Consider the following 18488-nt stretch of genomic DNA (forward strand, 5'->3'; position numbering starts at 1 on the left):
ATTTTCCTTTGGGGAATGTAAAATTGAAGGCAACTCTGAGGGGAAACTCACAATTTTAGTTTGAGGGCAGTGACCCCTCTAAAGTCCCTTTGGTTTTTTTTTGGTTTGGTTTTTTTTTTTTTTTTCTTTTCGAGCTGAGGACCCGAACCCAGGGCCTTGCGCTGCTAGGCAAGCGCCTACCACTGAGCTAAATCCCCAACTCCTCTAAAGTCCCTTTCAATGCTGCCTTTCCCTGACTTCATCAGCCTCTAAGCTCAGCTTGTCCTGTGTGGTGTGTCTTAGTCCTCTGTGCTGCCAAGGGAACCGGGCTGAGAAGGGTAGGCCATTGCCAAGATACAGTGCAGCAGAGGAGCCTATGGTAAGTGTGGCTGAGGAGAGGCCCTTTGCAGTCCACCTTAAAAACAGAGGAACCACTTATTGTTAACCCCAGGGGTCTATATTGAGATATTCTAGATAACATTTCTTTTGAATTGAGATAAGATATTCTAATTAGCTTAAATCAGGCCTTACCTTCGAGAGTTTACCATCTGTGTCATCTAAGTCAGTGATCCTCTTAACCTTGTAGAACCGTGAAAGTTAATGTGGCTAAAACAAACTGCATGAGAGGCGTCTTCTGAGCCCTCCTCTTCCTCACAGTCTTCCTGAGGATTCTGTTTCTAATACCACAGACTTGATTACTGTCTGTATCACTTACCTCCCCATCTGTGGTGAATCACAGATAATTACATGGTGAAGACTCAGTTCTCGCCCTCACAGTTCGTTCTAGAAGCTTCTAATTATTGGTAGGTTGCCTGTGTGTGTTTGTCTCAAGTTCTGTCGTTTAATAAATAGATCTGTATATTCTTGGAGGCTCGGGGGCAAGTAGACGTGCTCAGGACCACAGCCCTGCTGAGCACGCACCTCTCTTTAGTTACAGTAGAAACAGCTGCTTCCTGAGGAAGAATAATGGTCCAAGTGAAATTAGCAAAAAATTGCCAACTTTAAGATGAAAGATATTAAACATTTCTGGATCCTCACAGGATCCCTGGAGAAGATCTACCAAATCTGGATTTCAGTGTTCTCTGCTCAGCTTCGGAAGAGGGGAAAAGCTAACATGATCAAATTAAAATTACACAGCTGTCAGCATTCAAGCCAGACAGCTCACATTGACAAGAAAAACTGCCTTTGTAATAGTGTGTAATTAGACCCTAATTCGTGCACAGGGAAGTCTGGGCCTTCCCTTGTGCAGTCAGAGCCTGGGTGTTGGCTGACACCTCCCTTTGTCAGGAAGTGTGGAAAGCACACATCATGTATAGCTTTGCCATTTGACCTGAGTGCAGTTTGTTTTTTTTTTTTTTTTTTTTTTTTGGTTCTTTTTTTTTTCGAGCTGGGGACCGAACCCAGGGCCTTGCGCCTCCTAGGCAAGCGCCTACCACTGAGCTAAATCCCCAACCCCTGAGTGCAGTTTTAAGATAAAACCTTCACTGTAGATCTATCTATCCCAGCTCTAGAAGATGCAGACTTTTTTTTTTAAAAGTTTCCAAATATGTTAAAATGAGACCTCCCCACCCCTTTTAGGGGAGGGTAAGACAAGGTCTTATTTTCTATGCTGTTAGGAAACTCACTCTGTATCCCAGGATAGCCTAAAACTCACAGTAATCCTCTTGCCTCAGCTCCTGAGTGAGGCAGGGACCTTCAGTTTACTTTGAAAGCACTCTCAAGTTGTATCTTTTCTCTTGAAAATTCACATAAAACATTTTCTAGTGCACAGTTTTATGGCTGACCCCATTTTAAACCATGTGGAAATGGGGACCATCTCTGTTAGTTCTGTCAGGCTAGGCCGAGGTGCCAGGTGTGGTCTGAAGACTGGCATATGACATAACAGCCTCTTTATTTCTACCTAACTTCTGTTGTTTAAGGACAGTTTTGATAGGTTTTTTTTTTGAGATTAAAATTAGATCAGTACAATGTTTATGGTTATTTATCATGGGCTTTTTTGTTTTGTTTTTTTTGCTCTGTGTATGGAAAAGCAATGATGGCAACAAGGTTTCTTAGGTCAGTCTGACTTAAACAGGAAAGGAAATGTGTTTCTTGCAAAACCATAGACCAAATGAGAATATTTGGACCAAAGAATAGCTCTGTTAAAAAACATGATTTCCAAATATTGTGGCAAGTCTATAAAAATCATAATTGCTATTGATGTTTTTATTTTAAAGTAATGCTTTTAATCTAGTCTCACAATTCCTCACACATGGTCCAAAAGATAGTATTTGCTTTATTAGAAAGTACTTGTTTCTCAGGCCATGTATCTCCTCAACATTTCCCTGAGGAGCTGTGTATCTCACCCGCAGCCATTCTTCTCAAGTGGAGGACACATCTGTGTTCTGACAGGATCTCTGTTCTGAAAAGTTGTGTGATTATAGCAACCTCCACTGGATATAGTCTGCAGGTATTTAAAACAGCCTTTATTCTGTCATGTGGAACACTACAGTAAGCCACTCCTACCCCTCATGATGTTATGGTTCGTCTCCTACCTGCTAAAGAAGTGAAGTTTTGACTTTAAGATTTAGGTAAAAAGAGTCTGCCTGGAAAAAACTTAAGAAAACTAAAAAGTTTACTAACTAAGTAGAAGTGTTTGTTCTTTCTTACACAAAAGGAGTGATTGTCTTACCTTTAGTGTATGCTCGGCCCCTTTCCTTAGTACTGAGGATCAAACCCAGAGTCTGCATGTCTGCACTGGACCAGTGCTTTGCTACTGAGCTGCAGCCCCAGCCCTTTGTCCCCATGGTGTAATAGAAGACAGACATACCAACACAGTCTCATCCTTTGTTCTTTGCTTTGTCTCTCAGTGTGGCAGTCACCAGGTCCAGAGATGTGCCTTCTTTTGGACCTCCCATCCCTAAAGGGGTCACCTTCCCCAAGTCAAACGTGTTCAGGGACTTCCTTTTGGCCAAAGTGATTAATGCAGAAAACGCTGCTCATAAATCAGAGAAGTTCAGGGCCATGGCAACAAGGACCCGCCAGGAATACCTGAAAGATCTGGCAGAAAAGAATGTCACCAACACACCTATTGACCCTTCTGGCAAGTTTCCATTTATTTCTCTGGCCTCTAAGAAGAAGGAAAAGTCTAAGCCTTACCCAGGAGCTGAGCTCAGTAGCATGGGGGCCATTGTGTGGGCAGTCCGGGCCAAAGACTACAACAAGGCCATGGAATTCGACTGCCTCCTTGGAATCTCCAATGAGTTCATCGTCCTCATTGAGCAGGAAACAAAGAGCGTGGTTTTCAATTGCTCCTGCAGAGATGTGATAGGGTGGACTTCCAGCGACAGCAGCCTTAAGATCTTCTATGAGCGTGGAGAATGTATTTCTGTGGAGAGCTTCATGAGCAGTGAAGATATCAAAGAAATTGTCAAAAGGCTGCAGGTGAGACTGTCTCCTCTTACCATTCTGACTCCTAGAGGCTTCAGCAGACTAAAGCCGGGGCGCAGAGGCTTGTGGGGCATAATTGGCAGCTCTGGCATTTCCTTTCCTGACGTGTGAAGCAGCACAGTTTATCTGATACCCCTGTGTTCCATCATTTGTTGAGGAAAAGTGGCAGCACCAGACATGTCTGGGGTCACCTGCACATGACCCGTTCTCACTGCCCTGATGACTGGTGTTGCTGTAGCTGCTGAGAAAGCTGTTTAATGAACCTCTTAATAACCCACCATGGATTGTTTTTTTTTTTTTTTCTTTAAGGGCCTTTGAATGCAGAATACAGGTTCTCTTTGCTGCCAGCTCACTGTAGGTCTCTTCCAGATTTTCCTATAACGTCAGGAAAGCCACTGGACCCTTTGGAGGCAGCCAGTGTGTTGCTTGCCTACCAAATAGAGACCAGGGGAGAGGAATAACCAGCCTGCCCTTCAGCCAGCTATAGGATGTTAGGAATAACTGAAGGCAGTATTTTTTTTTTTTAATTCTGAGTCCACTGTTAAATAACTTACAGCACTTAACCCAGTACCTCTCATTCCCTTGTCTAGTTTGTTTCAAAAGGTTGTGAGTCAGTGGAGATGACTCTGCGAAGAAATGGGCTAGGCCAGCTTGGCTTCCATGTCAACTATGAGGGCATCGTGGCGGATGTAGAACCCTATGGCTACGCATGGCAAGCAGGTTTGAGGCAGGGCAGCCGCCTGGTGGAGATCTGCAAGGTGGCAGTGGCCACCCTTAGCCATGAACAGATGATCGATCTCTTGAGAACGTCAGTCACAGTGAAAGTTGTCATTATCCCTCCCCATGATGACTGCACCCCTCGGAGGTAGGTCTGAGTTTGCTGCTGCTGGGCCACATGGGACCTCTCTTAATATCTCTTAATAGACAGGGTAAGTAAGTTTCAGGATAGCCAGGACTGTTAAACAGAGAAGACCTATCTACACACACACACGCGCGCGCGAGCAAAATACATACAACATCTGATTAATTAATGATTAACCATAAGTAAATGTTAAGAATTAGTTGATGAAACCGAAACCATACTTCTTTTTCTCCCTAAAGTGACTAGTCCTGTGTGTGAGCACTCAATGGATTCATCATTGGCAGATGGTAGAATATAGATCACCACCGTGGGTTATTTGTGCCCCTTCAAGACTTAGTGGACTTCAGTTAAAAATCAGAATAGCATTTATTTAAGCCATTTAACAGGTAGGCAGCCTGGGGTTTGTATGCCTGTGTCAAAATATCCTGGGGTACTTAGTCTGAGCAGGCTAAGGACACTATCTTCTAGATAGCTGAGTGTTCCAAGAAACCAAGAGATATCCACATGTTTTGGTTTAGCCAATCTGGGATGGAAGAGTAGCCTAAAACCATCCTATATGTGTCCCTGTCCAGGAAAGCAGGGTCTGCTCACCCTGCCAGCCTTTGTAGAGTCCAAGTCCATTGACACTTACAGTAAGTCTTTGCTGATCTGGAGACACGTGCTGGTTCAAAGGGCACTCGGGCTCTTACCTAGAACTTGTCCAAGTGCCCTGCTCTCCTCTGCTGTCCCCTGGCTGCTGTCCTTTGAGTCCCCTAAGCAGGAGCTAGGTTATTTAGTCAGGAGGAGCCTCCGCTCTTGGAGTCACACACAGTGGCTCTGCTCTTTCCTCGAGGCTGCAGCTTTGTGTGGGGAGCTGGAAGGAGGCAGTTGCTGTGAGACTGGACAGAATGGAATCCCATTGCCACCAGCCTGAGTAATTCTTACGAGGAAGCTAGGCCAGCAATAAAGGGTGGCTCACTGGCCACGCTCACTGAGGCCTGGTTTAACTTCCTTGGAGTGTTAGGAAATACCATTGACTGAATTTTTACTTCAGTATTCTAGGTCCTAGAGAAAGAAATACACTGTTACATGAATTAATGCATTTAATTCTTTTAGCAGTCCTATGAGGTGATATGACTATTATTCGTGTTGTAAGAAACCAGGCAGGGCCAGTGGGATAGCTCAGTGAGTCCAGCCACCCCCACCAAGCCCCATGACTTGAGGTTGACCCCAGGATCCCATGTGGCAGAAGGAGACCCCACAAGTATCTTCTGACCATGTCCTACTGCAAGTAAATGAATAAACACATAGATAAACAAATGAACGAATGAATGAATGATAATCTTACAAAAGAGAAAGTAACTTAAGTTCTCAGGCTCCTCAGGCATCAGAATCCAAGTATAAACACTATTCTATAGGGTTGGCACAGACCCTTACCCTGTGCATTAGTGTAAACCATGGGTGTGCTGGTAAATCTGCAATTCTTGGTTCATGGTATCATTTCTCCCACTGGCCTCTTTGAAGCTACCACCATGTAATCTGGAAAAGTCTGCACTGGGCCAGATGGGACAGCCTGTTCTGACATCAGTGCAGGTGACTTCCATACACCGTGTGAAGGAGCCACACCTGTCTTCCCCTGGAAAACCCACATGCCATTCTCTCCAAGCATGCACTGCTGCCTGCACGTGCAAGGGCTGAGCTGGGAAGCTGGGTAAAGGCTCAGTGCTAAGCCATATCCGTCCCCGCCGGCCACTCTGTGCAGGTGGGACATTGTGCACTGTGCAGAGGCCGTTGGAGGCCTAGAAAGCTGTTCACTTGTGCAGAAGTGGCTTCAAAGGGAACAGTGAAGCATTAACACCTTGCGACAGTTTTCAACAAAATAGGATGAAGCTCCTGTCTCTTCCCTCCGCACTTCACACTCCCACTGCTGTTTTCCTAGCAACTAATTACTCTGTTCTCTGAGTAATTGCTCTCCTCTTTGTCAGTCTTCCTAGGGCTCTGGGTAGGGTGGGCCAGGCCTCCACAAAGCTCACTACCCAGCTGCCAGTTGCTGGAACCTTGAGATCATCCTAGGCAGCCACACAGTGACCATATGTCAGGCAGGCCATAGAGTGTGTGTACGCACTTAATTTGAAAAGGCAGCTTTTAAAATGGAAGTCAGCTTGACAGCAACCCTCCCCCCAAAACAATACATATATTATTATATAAATAATATAAAAAATCAAGGACCTTTTCCCTATTCTTAGAAAACAGGCCAACCCTTCCACAAACTGTAGTTTGCTTAAGAGAAGGGACATAAAGCAAAGCCAAATTTCTGAGTTCTTGACATGTGCCTGGTGGGTCTTCTTTCTTTTTTCACAGTACCTACCCTGTGGCTGCTTCATTTTGTAACAAATGAGTGAGACAAATGGAAGGCGCTGCCTAGAGTAGCCAGACAGCCAAGAGGACAGCACAGTGAAATGGTTCTGAGGGCTGCCAGAGGCCCTTCCTGAGGGTCCTCATCCATCCCTTCTCCCTGAGTGCGAAGGCCCTCACTGTCGGCATCTCCAGAGTCTGTGACGAGCAGTGTCTGACCTCCAGGGCTGCAGCTCATCCACTTAGAGATGTGCGGCTGGCGGGTTAGATGAGGCCCTCCGGCTGGTGCAGCTTTGTTCTGCAGGTGCTGCTCTGCAGTCAGGGGCCATTCAAGAGCTAAAAACAGTTACATAGAAAGACCAGATTATCGTTAGGACTGTTACTTCGTGCTGGGGATTTGAGAGTCAAATTATCTTTTAAATGGGAATGGGTTGCAAAGTGGTTTTTTTCTTGCTTTGAAAGTTAGAGCATGTCACCTTTGAGCTAGAACGTATCTGTCCAAATCTCATTCTCCAGATGAGTTCCATCCAAAGGACTTATGTACTTCTTTAGAGACAAAGTCACAGCTAGGGACCAAGCTGTTCTCAAGCATTGGGTTTTAACATTAGGCTTTAGTTTTCCTTTGGTCACATTAAACCCTGAAATGCCTGCTGACCACAGGCCTGGATAGGTTTCCTATAGGTGCTGGCAGTTTCTTTTGTCATAGGCTGCACTTTGTAGATGTGGTTCACTGTGGGTGAAGGATTTGTGGAGAGTTAAGAGTGATATTCTCTGGTTAGGGACTACAGTAAGCCAAGCCTGCAGGTACGCTGTTCAGTGGGTTAAAGCCTGGCCTGTCTCCTCCGAACTGCAAATCTCTCTGGCTATCTATGCTTGTCCAGAAGGCCAATGTAGTGCAGGATCCTCCCTCCCCCCGTCAAGGACTCACCATGCTATGGCTAAATCAGGACCCATCTGCTTCCTGTAGTCTGTCTCACAGTTACCTTCACTACCACATTTTATTCCCAGGAGGCATGGAGAGTTTTTCATGACTACTTACGTATGGCATTAAAACTACCACCAGCTTTGTCCTTCAGGGGACGTCCACTCTTGATTCCATCTGCGGTCCTTAGGTTTTACAGAAATAGGTAGGATACAAAGCCTAAGTGGTCCCTTGCTATGAGGACAGTAGGAAATGGCAGGTGGCTGCAGTTTGCTTCCCTGTGACCTGCATGAGAGTCAAACATAGATACCTCAGTAATTTCTCAGTGCTAACTATATGTTAAAATGATAGAATTTCAGATATTTTGGGTAAAACAAAGCATCTTAAATCAATTGCACCAATTTTGTTTTACTTTCTAAAATTAAAATTCCAACCTTGGCTCCTCCGTGTGGCTCCTCCCTCTTGCCTTGGATTCGGTCTACATTATCTCCAGAGCGACTCTTCACAGCCGCTTGCCCTCCTTCAAGTCTCCTCCTGCTGCTCAAACCTCGCAGTCCCTGTACTTAATGATGCAATCCCGATACACAGGTTAATACTGTAGTGGGGATAGAAGTAGTCTGCCTGGCTAAGGACAAATGGACACCCCCTCCCCCGGCCTTCTCTCTCTCTCACACTGTGTAGAGATAAAGAATGGAATGTGGCTTCCTGAGGACCAAGGTTTCAGGTGGAGTACAAATGGCAGGACCTGTGTCCCTGGCCCTTGATGTCACTCAGGGAGAGAGAGATTTCTTCCTTTGAAAAGAAATGAAGTCTAGTTTCAGATTCTGCTTGGCCTTCTGTAGGGGACTAAAAATTGTTGTATTTCTGTAGTATGTTTTCTTCCTCCTAGGCTAAATTTGGGTTTCTGATGGGCTTGGGTATCTTTCCTGACTTCATTTCCTGGCTCTTGGGATCCCAGCCCATGTAGAGCCGCCCTCCCCTTTAGGGGCCCAGGCGCAGCTCTGAGCGGAGCTGTGTGGAGGGAGCTGCTCGTTGTCTGCACTGAGCTGCCTGCTCTGCTCCTTCAGCTGCCCTCCCTCCTTAGCGCTCCAGAGAGGCCTCGTCCCAGTCTCCATGGTTGGGACCGAGTAAAGGAACATACTTGTGATTCTTCTGGGGCTGTGACTAGGTTGTGGAGGGAAACCTGCAAGGCCCAGAGACTTAAGAGAGACTGTTCATGGGAGTCAGTGTGTCATCACTGGCATGGCAGGGCACAGTAGTCACTGTTTTCCTCCTGGTCCTTCCTCCTCATAGGAGTTGCTCAGAAACCTACCGCATGCCAGTGATGGAGTACAAGATGAATGAAGGCGTTTCCTATGAGTACAAGTTTCCCTTCCGGAGTAACAACAAATGGCAGCGTAATGCCGGCAAGGGTGCCCACTCGCCCCAGGTTCCATCGCAGCTGCAGAGCCCCATGACTTCACGGCTGAATGCTGGGAAGGGAGATGGAAAGATGCCCCCTCCAGAAAGAGCCGCCAACATCCCTCGAAGCATCTCCAGTGATGGGCGCCCACTGGAAAGGAGGTGAGTGCCCTCTCAAAGGTTGTTCTATCTGAGCCCCAGACTCAGATAGCACCAGCTCTAGGCTTTCCCATGTTTCTCAGAAGTAAAACTGAAATGCCCATTAGTGGCCTCCAAAGTATGGGAGCTTTCCAAGCAGAATATCTACCCCCACCCCCACCCCCACCCTCTGCAGTGGATTTGTATATGCTTTGCTCTTTAATTTTTATGTGATTATCAACAGAAATCCTTACCTCATAGTAGTGGCCAATTGGATTAAAAGATCCATGATCTTAAGGTCATGGTTGACTGTATTATCTTCAACGTCTTAGGCAACTTATAAGCTAGAAGTAGTGAGATGCGAGAGTTTGGATAGATACCTGTGTCTCTATCATTTTGTTTGGAAAGGACTTCGAGAGCAGTAACTCATAGTACAGTGGATTTCCTGTAGCTTGGAAGGCAGAAGCAAGCAGTGGGGAAGGGCTAAGGCAGTTAACACTGAGGTCATTAAGCAAAAGGAACGGGATGGAAGTCCTGGAACGTGAGGAGCCAACTCCAGTCAGACTGAAAGTCAGAATAAAATTCTTCTAAAAGGAGGGTTTGCCTTGACAAGGCGTCATGGTGTTTAACCATGGTTCTGTGAGCTCTACCACCTTAAACTGGAGCCTCAGCCTGATAGTAAACTGGACCAAGATCTTTCAGATGTCAATAACAATTGAACCTGAAGTTTGAAGTCATTGCTGAGCTCTAGTCTTCTCTATGGATGCATGGAGATGACTTCTCTCTGAAGTACGTGCTGGAAGCTTCTTTTCTCCTGCCCACTCTCAATTTGTCCTCGCTTCTGCTTGTGTTGCTCCTGTTGATTCTATGGTAGCCTCTGGAGCTGGGGTGTTCCAGAACTGGGGTAGGTAGCAGAGTCCCTGTGACAGAGCTTTCTCCATCAGGACAGGCTGCCACCAACAGTGTCCCCAGTAATTGGTCTACTTCAGGGGCAATGGAAAGTGGGGACCTCCCTGTGGAGTATAGAGGAGTATAGCATGGTGTGCTCTGCATGGTAGTCAAGCTGTAACTCCGTCACTTAGCCATCTTGGGATACTAGACTGCCACAGAGAAACAGTTTGTAAAAGCTCACACATAAAAGCGGCCTTCTAAAACCCTTCATTGACTATGAAGATTTATGCACAAAGCCTTGGTGTTTACCCAGAGCCACACCATCCCCTCTTGGTCTCTCCTTGCTTTGATTATGTTTGAGAAGGAAAAGCTTCCAAGAGTTCTCTGAATAAATTCTCTGTTCCACATTTGGCTCTTCCTAAGGTGTGTTAACCACGGCTCATGCTTCAGCTCGTGTTTTGAAAGATGAACCTGGAAGTCGTTGTTTAAAGGGCCCCCTTTCTCCTGCCAGCCCCATTTCTTCTTCCACAGAACAGTCCAGAAGCTTTCCCATGTAAAATCATTTGAGTCATTCCCTTTCACAGTGTTCCACATGACAGACAGAGTGGGATGAGCTGTGGTGTGTGCTGACTCTAAAATGCAGCAGAAACGAAAGATTAAGTTCAGCAAAATTGCCGTCATGAGACAGAGGTGCAGTTTGTAGCTCACTAGTTTCAGTACTGGCTTAGTAACAGTCTCCATTGCTGTGACAAATACCGTGACCAGGAGTAACTTGGGGACAAAAGTGTTTATTTCATCTTACAACTCTCAGGTCACAATCACTAATGGAAGTCAGGGTAGGAACCTCGAGACGGGGGTTGAAACAGAGGCCTCAGAGGAGTGCTACTAGCTAGCTTGATCCTCGTAGTTTGCTCAGCCTGCTCGCTCTTGCTCTCTCTCTCTCTCTCTCTCTCTCTCTCTCTCTCTCTCTCTCTCCTCCTCCCTCCCTCCTCCTTCCCCCCCCTCCCTCTCTCTCTCTCTCTCCCTCTTTCTTTCTTTCTTTCTTTTCTTTCTCTTTTGTTTGCTTGTATTTTTCAAAACAGGGTTTCTGTGTGTGCCTCTGGCTGTCCTAGAACTCACTTTGTAGACCAGGCTCTGGCTTCTGGCTTCTGGGATTAAAGGCATGTGCCACCACTGCCTGGCGCAGCCTGCTCTTTGATACCACCATGACCACCTACCTAGGGGCAGCACTATGCTCTGGCATTTTCTCAATTGAGGCCCTATTAACATTTAGCTCTAGCTTATATCAAGTTGACAGAATATTAGCCAGGACAAATGCTTTGGGAATACATGACCTCTTGTTTCTAAGAGGAACAGCTGGGATTCTAGAGTGGCTTCCTGCATGTGTCTGAGCCTGCTCCTGTCTTATCCCCACCTAAGAGAAGGTATGACTCCCTCGGGGAGGGCCAAAGACCCCAGGAAAGACCTTACTTCTTACTTCTTTGGGTGGGGGTAGAGAGGACAGGGTGAGGCTGCCTAAGATTTGAACCCTATCCACTGCCCCTTCTAGCTTCAAGTTGTGTGGGATGTTCTCTGCAACCCCTGATAGAATCTCAGATTCTAGGTTATTTTTTGAAGTCTTGTCACTCTTTTCTGGATGTTATTAGGATGACCCCTCCAGTTTGAAATTTATGGTAGCTGTCTATTGCAAAACATTGTCAGTTTCTACCCTGTTCCCAGTTTTAACTTTAAGCAAGCCCACCCTCTTGCCAGTTACATTTGTAGCTAGGTCGTTTATGAATTTTCAAGATGAACCTTTAAGGTGAGTCGTGTGTGTGTGTGTGTGTGTGTGTGTGTGTGTGTGTGTGTGTGTGTGTGTGTGTGTGTGTGTGTGGTGTGTGGTCTACATAGATGCCCTCAATTCTGTGTGTGGTCCACACAGATGACTGAGACTGTGTGTCTGGTCTATACAGATACCCATGATTCATGATTCTGTGTCTGGTCCACACAGATACCTGTGTTTCAGAGCCTTGAGTTTTTCTTACAGTCATTTGATTCCCTTTCTTCTGCCTTGGAACATTGTGCTGAGCTGTGGAAAAACCAGCTCTCTTGAGACACAAGCCTGCCTGCCTGCCTGCCTGCCTTGGGTCCATCACGGTTCCTTTTGGGTAAATGTTCATGTACTAGTGACAGAAGCCTGCTCTATACTTCATGGTTTTCAGAACCACAGGCCCACAGGTCATGTTTTAAATTTACAGGAAAGATTATTTTCTTTTAATATTTAAGGACACAGTCTATGTAATAATAATATATATTAGTGTTTGAATTTAATAAGAAAATTTCAACTGCATAGGGTTCTTTGTACATTTGTACCATTTGAAATCTGATCCATTCAGTTTGAATGTGACAATTCTATGCTTCCCAGGTGTGCTTCTGCTTATGTAATTTTACAGTGTTTGTGGAGTGTTGTTGTTGACAAAATTAATAACAATAACTTAGAAATAGGTAACGTGATAGAACTGATTTATCTAGAGTTCAAGAGTGAGGATGAAGTAAAAACTTGTGTAGCTACATTGCTGAGTTTAAGCACACCAGGGATGGATCAGTCGTAACTGTCTGGATCTGCGTTACTGTACTCAGAACCTAACCATGTCCAGGGCTTTGGATAGGCAGCAGCACCTTAATATATGCAAGAGTTTTCCACTCTACTGAACAAGTAAGATGGTGACAAGCCTTCACTGGCTGGTGCGAGGATCCCTGGGCTGTGAGTGCACTGTCACCCTCTCCCTATGTCACAGTTTCTTGAGCTGGCCCAAGGATCTTTGTGTCACAGAGCATGGGGCTTTGCTGGGGCCAGGCCACTGAGCCACTCAGCCCTCACTGAATGCCAGCATTTGCCACTCCCCCTTCAAAACACTCCTTGTCGCTAAGGTTTTGATGAGTTGTGCCCCTGCCCCCAAAAGGTCCATCTTCGAGGGGTTGGTCAGGTGGTGCTGCTGGGCGGCACCATGAACAGTTTGTATGTGGGACCCAGTGAGAAGTCTGGGGGCCACTGGGGAACAACCTCAAAGAAGACCGTGTACCCTCTCTGTTTCTACTCTTTGTTTGTGGCTTAGAATGTGAGCATGCTCTCCAGTGTATACCCTGCCGCCCTCTATCACACTCACGAGAGACTTAAATAAAGAATGCTGCAGTTCTAGGACTTTGAAGCCCAGAGTGTGAACTCAGTTTTTCTTTGTAAGCGACATGCTTGTTGTATATTTCTGTAGTGATCAAAGCTAATGAATGCACTCAGCTTCCCAAACCTGAAGTTTTGTTACTTCTAATCACTCTTTCTGCTTATGTCTGCCCTCATCCCTGACCCACTCCAAGATAATCTCCGTCTTCTCTTGAGTACAGGGGGCAGTGAGGGGAGTGAGTTCATGTTTTGGGGAAAGGGCATAGGTTACCTGTGGCAGTCAGAGGTCAGTTTTTTAGAATCAGTTTTCTCCTTCCACCTGAGAATTAAAGTCACAGGACATAGGAGAATTAAAGTCACAAGACCAGAAACACCTTTACCCATGAGCCATACCCCTCACCCTCCTACCCTGTTTTGAGTGTGGTGGTGGGGGGTCTCTCACTGAGCCTGGATATGGCTGACTCAGCTGTAGATTGTCTGGCCAGCAGGCGATAGGGAGCCTCTGTCCCTGCTCCCCACAGGGAGGGCAGCGAGCACCCCTTGCTACACTTAGCTTTATGTGATGCTGGAGTGATGCTCATGTTTGTGCACAGCAGACATTACTGACCGAGTTGCTGTCTCCCCATCCTTGAGTCGGCTTTTGTTTTAAGCTTCTTCCTTCTTGGCTTGAGAGTTCATACTTCATGCTACTTTTTAAAAGTCTAAATTATTTCCAGAAGCCTCCAATTCTGAGGAGCAGCCTCCTGCTAGCAGAGTCATGTGGTAAAAATGGAGATGCACCCGGAACCAAGCCTTTCCTGACACTCATGGTTCTGCACAGTCCTCGGCTCAAGTCCTACTCCCCTGAAAGTCAGCTGAGCCTCACCACCCCCCAGCCCCCATTGTCCCTAAAGAGTCACATTCTCCTCAGTGAACACTCAAGCCTAGCCTGGTCCCTTTCCACCCTTCATAGCTCAGCTCCTATCTGTCTTCTGAAAGTCATTTTCAATTTCTCCAAAACTTTCTTTTCCTGTCTCTCCCTTAATTTCCCCCTCTGGGAATGCTAAGATCATCAGATTTGCTCACAGAATTTGTTCTGTTTTATCCTAATCCTATTTGTCTGGGGTTCTGATTTAGCCTGCCTTGTTCATCATTGAATTCTAAGAACCAGCAAACACTGGAACATCCACAGGGTTCCTGTGAATAATAGAACTTGCATTGATTTGGAACAGAGTAAAGGGTCTCTTTACAAAAACTAACGGTAACTGCCTTGGCTGTGCTGAGCGTTAACGCGGGGTCTGAACAGAACTAACAGCACCGCCTTCACTTACGCTGGCTGTTTAGCAGACTTTTATTTTAACAAATATCCTGATAAAATTTGTCTACATTAGCCCCACACGAACTACAAGTTCTTGACTGAATCTCTTATGACTGAACCTGAGATCGGTGTTAGGTTTGTCTTCAAGGTAAAGTAGAAGAGCCGAGGCTGGGGTGAGAGAGACACAGAGGCACTGGGCCCAAGCCCTTCCTTCATGCTGCTGGGGGGTGGGGGGTTGCGGTGGCATGCTCGCTGGCATCTGCTGTGGGACTAGAGTTCGTAAGATTTGCATCTCCACATTGTTAACTGATACTCCAAGGGGGGCTGCTATTCAGGCATTCAGAAAATGGCCCAGCAGAAAGAGCTGGGCAGGCCTCCCAACCCACTCTCATGTGCTCACTCCAGGATCGCCCAGGGAGTGACAGGCAAATGCTCCAGTGTGGTGCCAGGCTGAGGCTCTGAACTGTCCAGAAGCCCTTCCTCCAGCCTGGGTTTTATACCTGTCCTTGGAAAACCTTACCACAGAAGCCTCCTCCCTGCACAGCCACCTGTGTTATCAGATACTTTCCCTGGAAACTAGGGCACCAGGGTTGCAGGCTCTCCCCTCGGTAAGCATGTGTTGGGGATAGTTTGTTTTCAGGGACATTGTATAGTCTCGAGTAACAATGTCCTGGTTAATTCAGGCTGTCTACTATTCTGAAAACAACCCTGATGGCCAGTGCACAGCAGAAGTCACAGGGATGATGCAGAATCCATGTGCAGCTTAAACAGGCCTGAGAGCTGAGCTCATCAGTTGGAGTTGGGGAAGAGTGGCATGTACTTTCAGTGCCCAGTCTGACATGCCATGTGGAGGTCAGCCTCTCCCCCTCACACATGTACATGGCCTTTCAGACTTTGCTCACTAACCTGGCTTTCTAAAGTCCATGTCGAGTACGTTTCCTTCATCTTCCTTCCCTCCAACTGTCACATCTTACTTGGGTACTACTTAAGATGACTGTTGAGTTCATCTGCACCAACTTTAAGCTTCTTACTTAACCCTCTCATGAGCCCAGTTGGTTGTATTTAATCCCTCTATGGGGAAGGGCGCACGATGACTGGGAGATGAGTTTTGCAAAGTCACGGCCAGTTAGTGGTGAAGCTGAGATTAGCATTAACCCATCTAACTTCTCAGCCAGCATGTTGCACAAGTACACAGCCACTCAGTTAAAAATCAGTGAAATGAATTCCTGTTCATGAACTGGATGGGCTGCAGTCACATTCACCAAGGTCAAGGTCAGCTGCAGGTTCCTGTGCACTACACAAGCCTCACACTTGCACCAAGCATGGGTTCTGCTGTTACCTCTGGAATACTGTCTTTGGACATCTGTAATACTGTTTGAACAGGGAATCTTACGTTTTCTTTATATGCTGGGTCCCACAGGTTAAGTGACTGGTCCTGCTGACAGTTACTGTACTTTTTCTTTCCCCTCCTCTGGAATCAGCCTTAGATATAAAATTGATTCTTGTCAAGAGGCACCCATGGTGTGTGCCAGGCTGTGAATGCTCCCAGCTGTGTCTGAGCAGTTGGCCTTGTTTGAAAGAAGCCTTGTAGGAGGCTCATGAAGGGAAGATTTCCAGCCCCTGGCTGAAATTGGGACCAGTCATAGTTCTTCCCAGAGTACACAGTAGGAAATCATTAAAGACAGGGCTTTTGGCTGCTTGGATGTGAGCACAACCTGTGCAGAAGCTACTGGGTAGAGCAGTCATTCTATAACCTTAAATGGCTTCAGAGAAAGTTCTTCACATCATTCTGGAAGAGTCCTGGTCGGTATAAATACTGATAAGGACAGATAACTTGGTCCTGTTCCCTGAGTGGATCCAGTTGTAATTGCTAAGTTGTGGCAAAATGCTGTGCTTAATTATGGGCTGGAGTATCTAATTTGTCAGTCACCCTGCTATTTGAAAGCCTCTCGATCGTTTTTCTCATTGGTCCGTGCTTGCACTTGGGTGACAGAGGGCCTTGTCCCTGTGGGTATGTCTAAGCAGTACTGTCACTTTGGAACTAAAAGAAGGAAATAGAAGTATAATTAATCCTAAATACTCAGGAAACTATCTTGCCACTAACTACTTGGGCATTGAGAAATCCTTTCTGATGGATTGGTAGGTTGTAATCAGTGATTGTCTGGAACAGTGGGTTTTAAGACTCATTTCAGTACACACTGACTATGGGTCTGTGGGTTTATCCATGGAAATCGCAAGGCATCGATTATGTTATTACATATCTAGGTTTAGGTTTGATAATTTTCTTTAGTATAATTTAATCCTTTGAAAATTTCATACACTATATTTTGATCACAGTCTTCCCTCTCCTACCTACAACTCCTCCCAGATTCCCTCCCTTAAACTTAATGCCTTTTTTTCCTTAAGAATCTATCAAGTCCAATTGATGGTGCCCATACATCTGAATATGAGACATTCCACTGGAGTGTAGTGCACCTACCAGGGACCACACTCTTAGGGAAAGCTGATTCTCCCTCTCTCAGAAGCCATCAACTATATGTATTTCTCCAATGTCTTAGTTACTTTCCCCTTGCTATGAAGAGATACTATGTCCAAGGCATCTTACAAAAGAAAGCATTTGATTAGAGGCTTGCTTATAGTTTCTTCAAGGCAGAGAACATGGCAGCAAGGTAGGCAGGAATAGCACTGGAGCAGAAGCCAAGAGCTTTTCTGATCTACAAGCAGGAGGCAGGGAAGGAGGGAGGGAGGGAGGGAGGGAGGGAGGGAGGGAGGGAGAGAGAGAGAGAGAGAGAGAGAGAGAGAGAGAGAGAGAGAGAGAGAGAGAGAGAGATGAGCTTTTGAAACCTCAAAGCCCACTTATAATGATAACTCTTCCAAAAAGGCCACACCTGCTAATCCTTACCAAGCAGTTCTACCAACTGAGGACCAAGCTTTAAAGATGAGCCTCATTCAAGCCAGCACACTCAAGGGTAGGAGCATATGAACTTCTTCTCCCTCCATGCTGGAATGATTCCTGGCTTGATCTTGTGCAGGTCTTGTACAGGCAAACACAGGTGCTATGAGTTCATGAACACAGTTGTCCTGTTAAGTCAAAAAGACAGTGTTTTCCTCTGTTACTCCCTGACCTCTGGCTTTATACTCTTTCTGCTCCCTCTTCTGCAGTGGTTCCTGAGCTTTGAGGAGGTAGTTTGATGTCCTGCTTGTGACTAAACACATCATAGTCATTTTGTGGAGTTCGCTCTGACCAGTTAAGAGTTTCTGTGTTAACCACTGCTCTCAGCACAGAGGAACTTCTCTGATGAGTTCTGACAACTGCACTGATCTAAGGGTGAACAGATAGAAATTAGAGGTAGTTTGATACGGTTTCCATTTAACAAAATAATAGTAAGTTCAACCATGGGTTCTCAGTTAAATTATACTATCAGGCACACGTCCTCCTGCGGAACAGGCCTTCAGTCCAGTCAGGAAGTCGTTAGTTACCCCGTAACATTTGTGCCATCATTACACTCAGGAGCAGGTCTTGCAACACGGGTTAGTATTGCAGTTCACAGACTTAGCTGATAAGACGATTGAACGGTTTCCCTGCAGCAGCAGCGAGAGACCCTATCTCAAAAAATTAAGTAGTGGGAACATACTTGAGGAACAGCGCCAAGTGTTATGTTCTAGCCTTTGTGGACACACACACACACACACACACACACACACACACACACACACACAGATTATTGTTTATTTTCTATGGGATTAACGGGTTTTATAGCAATTGAAAGGTATTTAATCTTCATTCTCTAAACATGTGTGCCATTAATACTCAATGTTTTGGTCCAGCTGGATTATTTTAGAAGAAAAGGGAAGTTACTGTGCACAGTAGTCTTTAAAACAGATTCGGCTGTGAGGGCTCAGCACAAGTCAGGGAGGTCAGCATGAGGAAAGCCAGTGAGAAGAAACTGCTACCCTCTCCAGGGCACCACTTCTAAGTGACACGATGCCCCGCAATAGCCCGAGCTCTGCAGAACTAACTGGGCTGCCAGCACCTAGACAGTCACACCTCCTGCATCGAGCAGGCCTCTTAGTCAAT

At 46.0% G+C, this 18488-nt stretch overlaps 1 protein-coding gene across 5 annotated transcripts in view; it reads left to right on the forward strand.

The window, feature by feature from the left end:
* Sipa1l1 (signal induced proliferation associated 1 like 1) overlaps positions 1-18488 on the forward strand; it is a 274503-nt gene that overhangs the window by 214036 nt on the left and 41979 nt on the right. For all 5 annotated transcript variants that reach the window (XM_032908070.1, XM_032908074.1, XM_032908071.1 and 2 more), the window contains 3 exons: positions 2829-3402; positions 3999-4273; positions 8820-9089. In XM_032908070.1, the coding sequence (XP_032763961.1) occupies positions 2829-3402; positions 3999-4273; positions 8820-9089 (1119 nt within the window). The remainder of the gene's footprint in view (positions 1-2828; positions 3403-3998; positions 4274-8819; positions 9090-18488) is intronic.

This window comes from Rattus rattus, chromosome 7 (genome assembly GCF_011064425.1).
Source record: "Rattus rattus isolate New Zealand chromosome 7, Rrattus_CSIRO_v1, whole genome shotgun sequence".
Taxonomy (NCBI): Eukaryota; Metazoa; Chordata; class Mammalia; order Rodentia; family Muridae; genus Rattus; species Rattus rattus.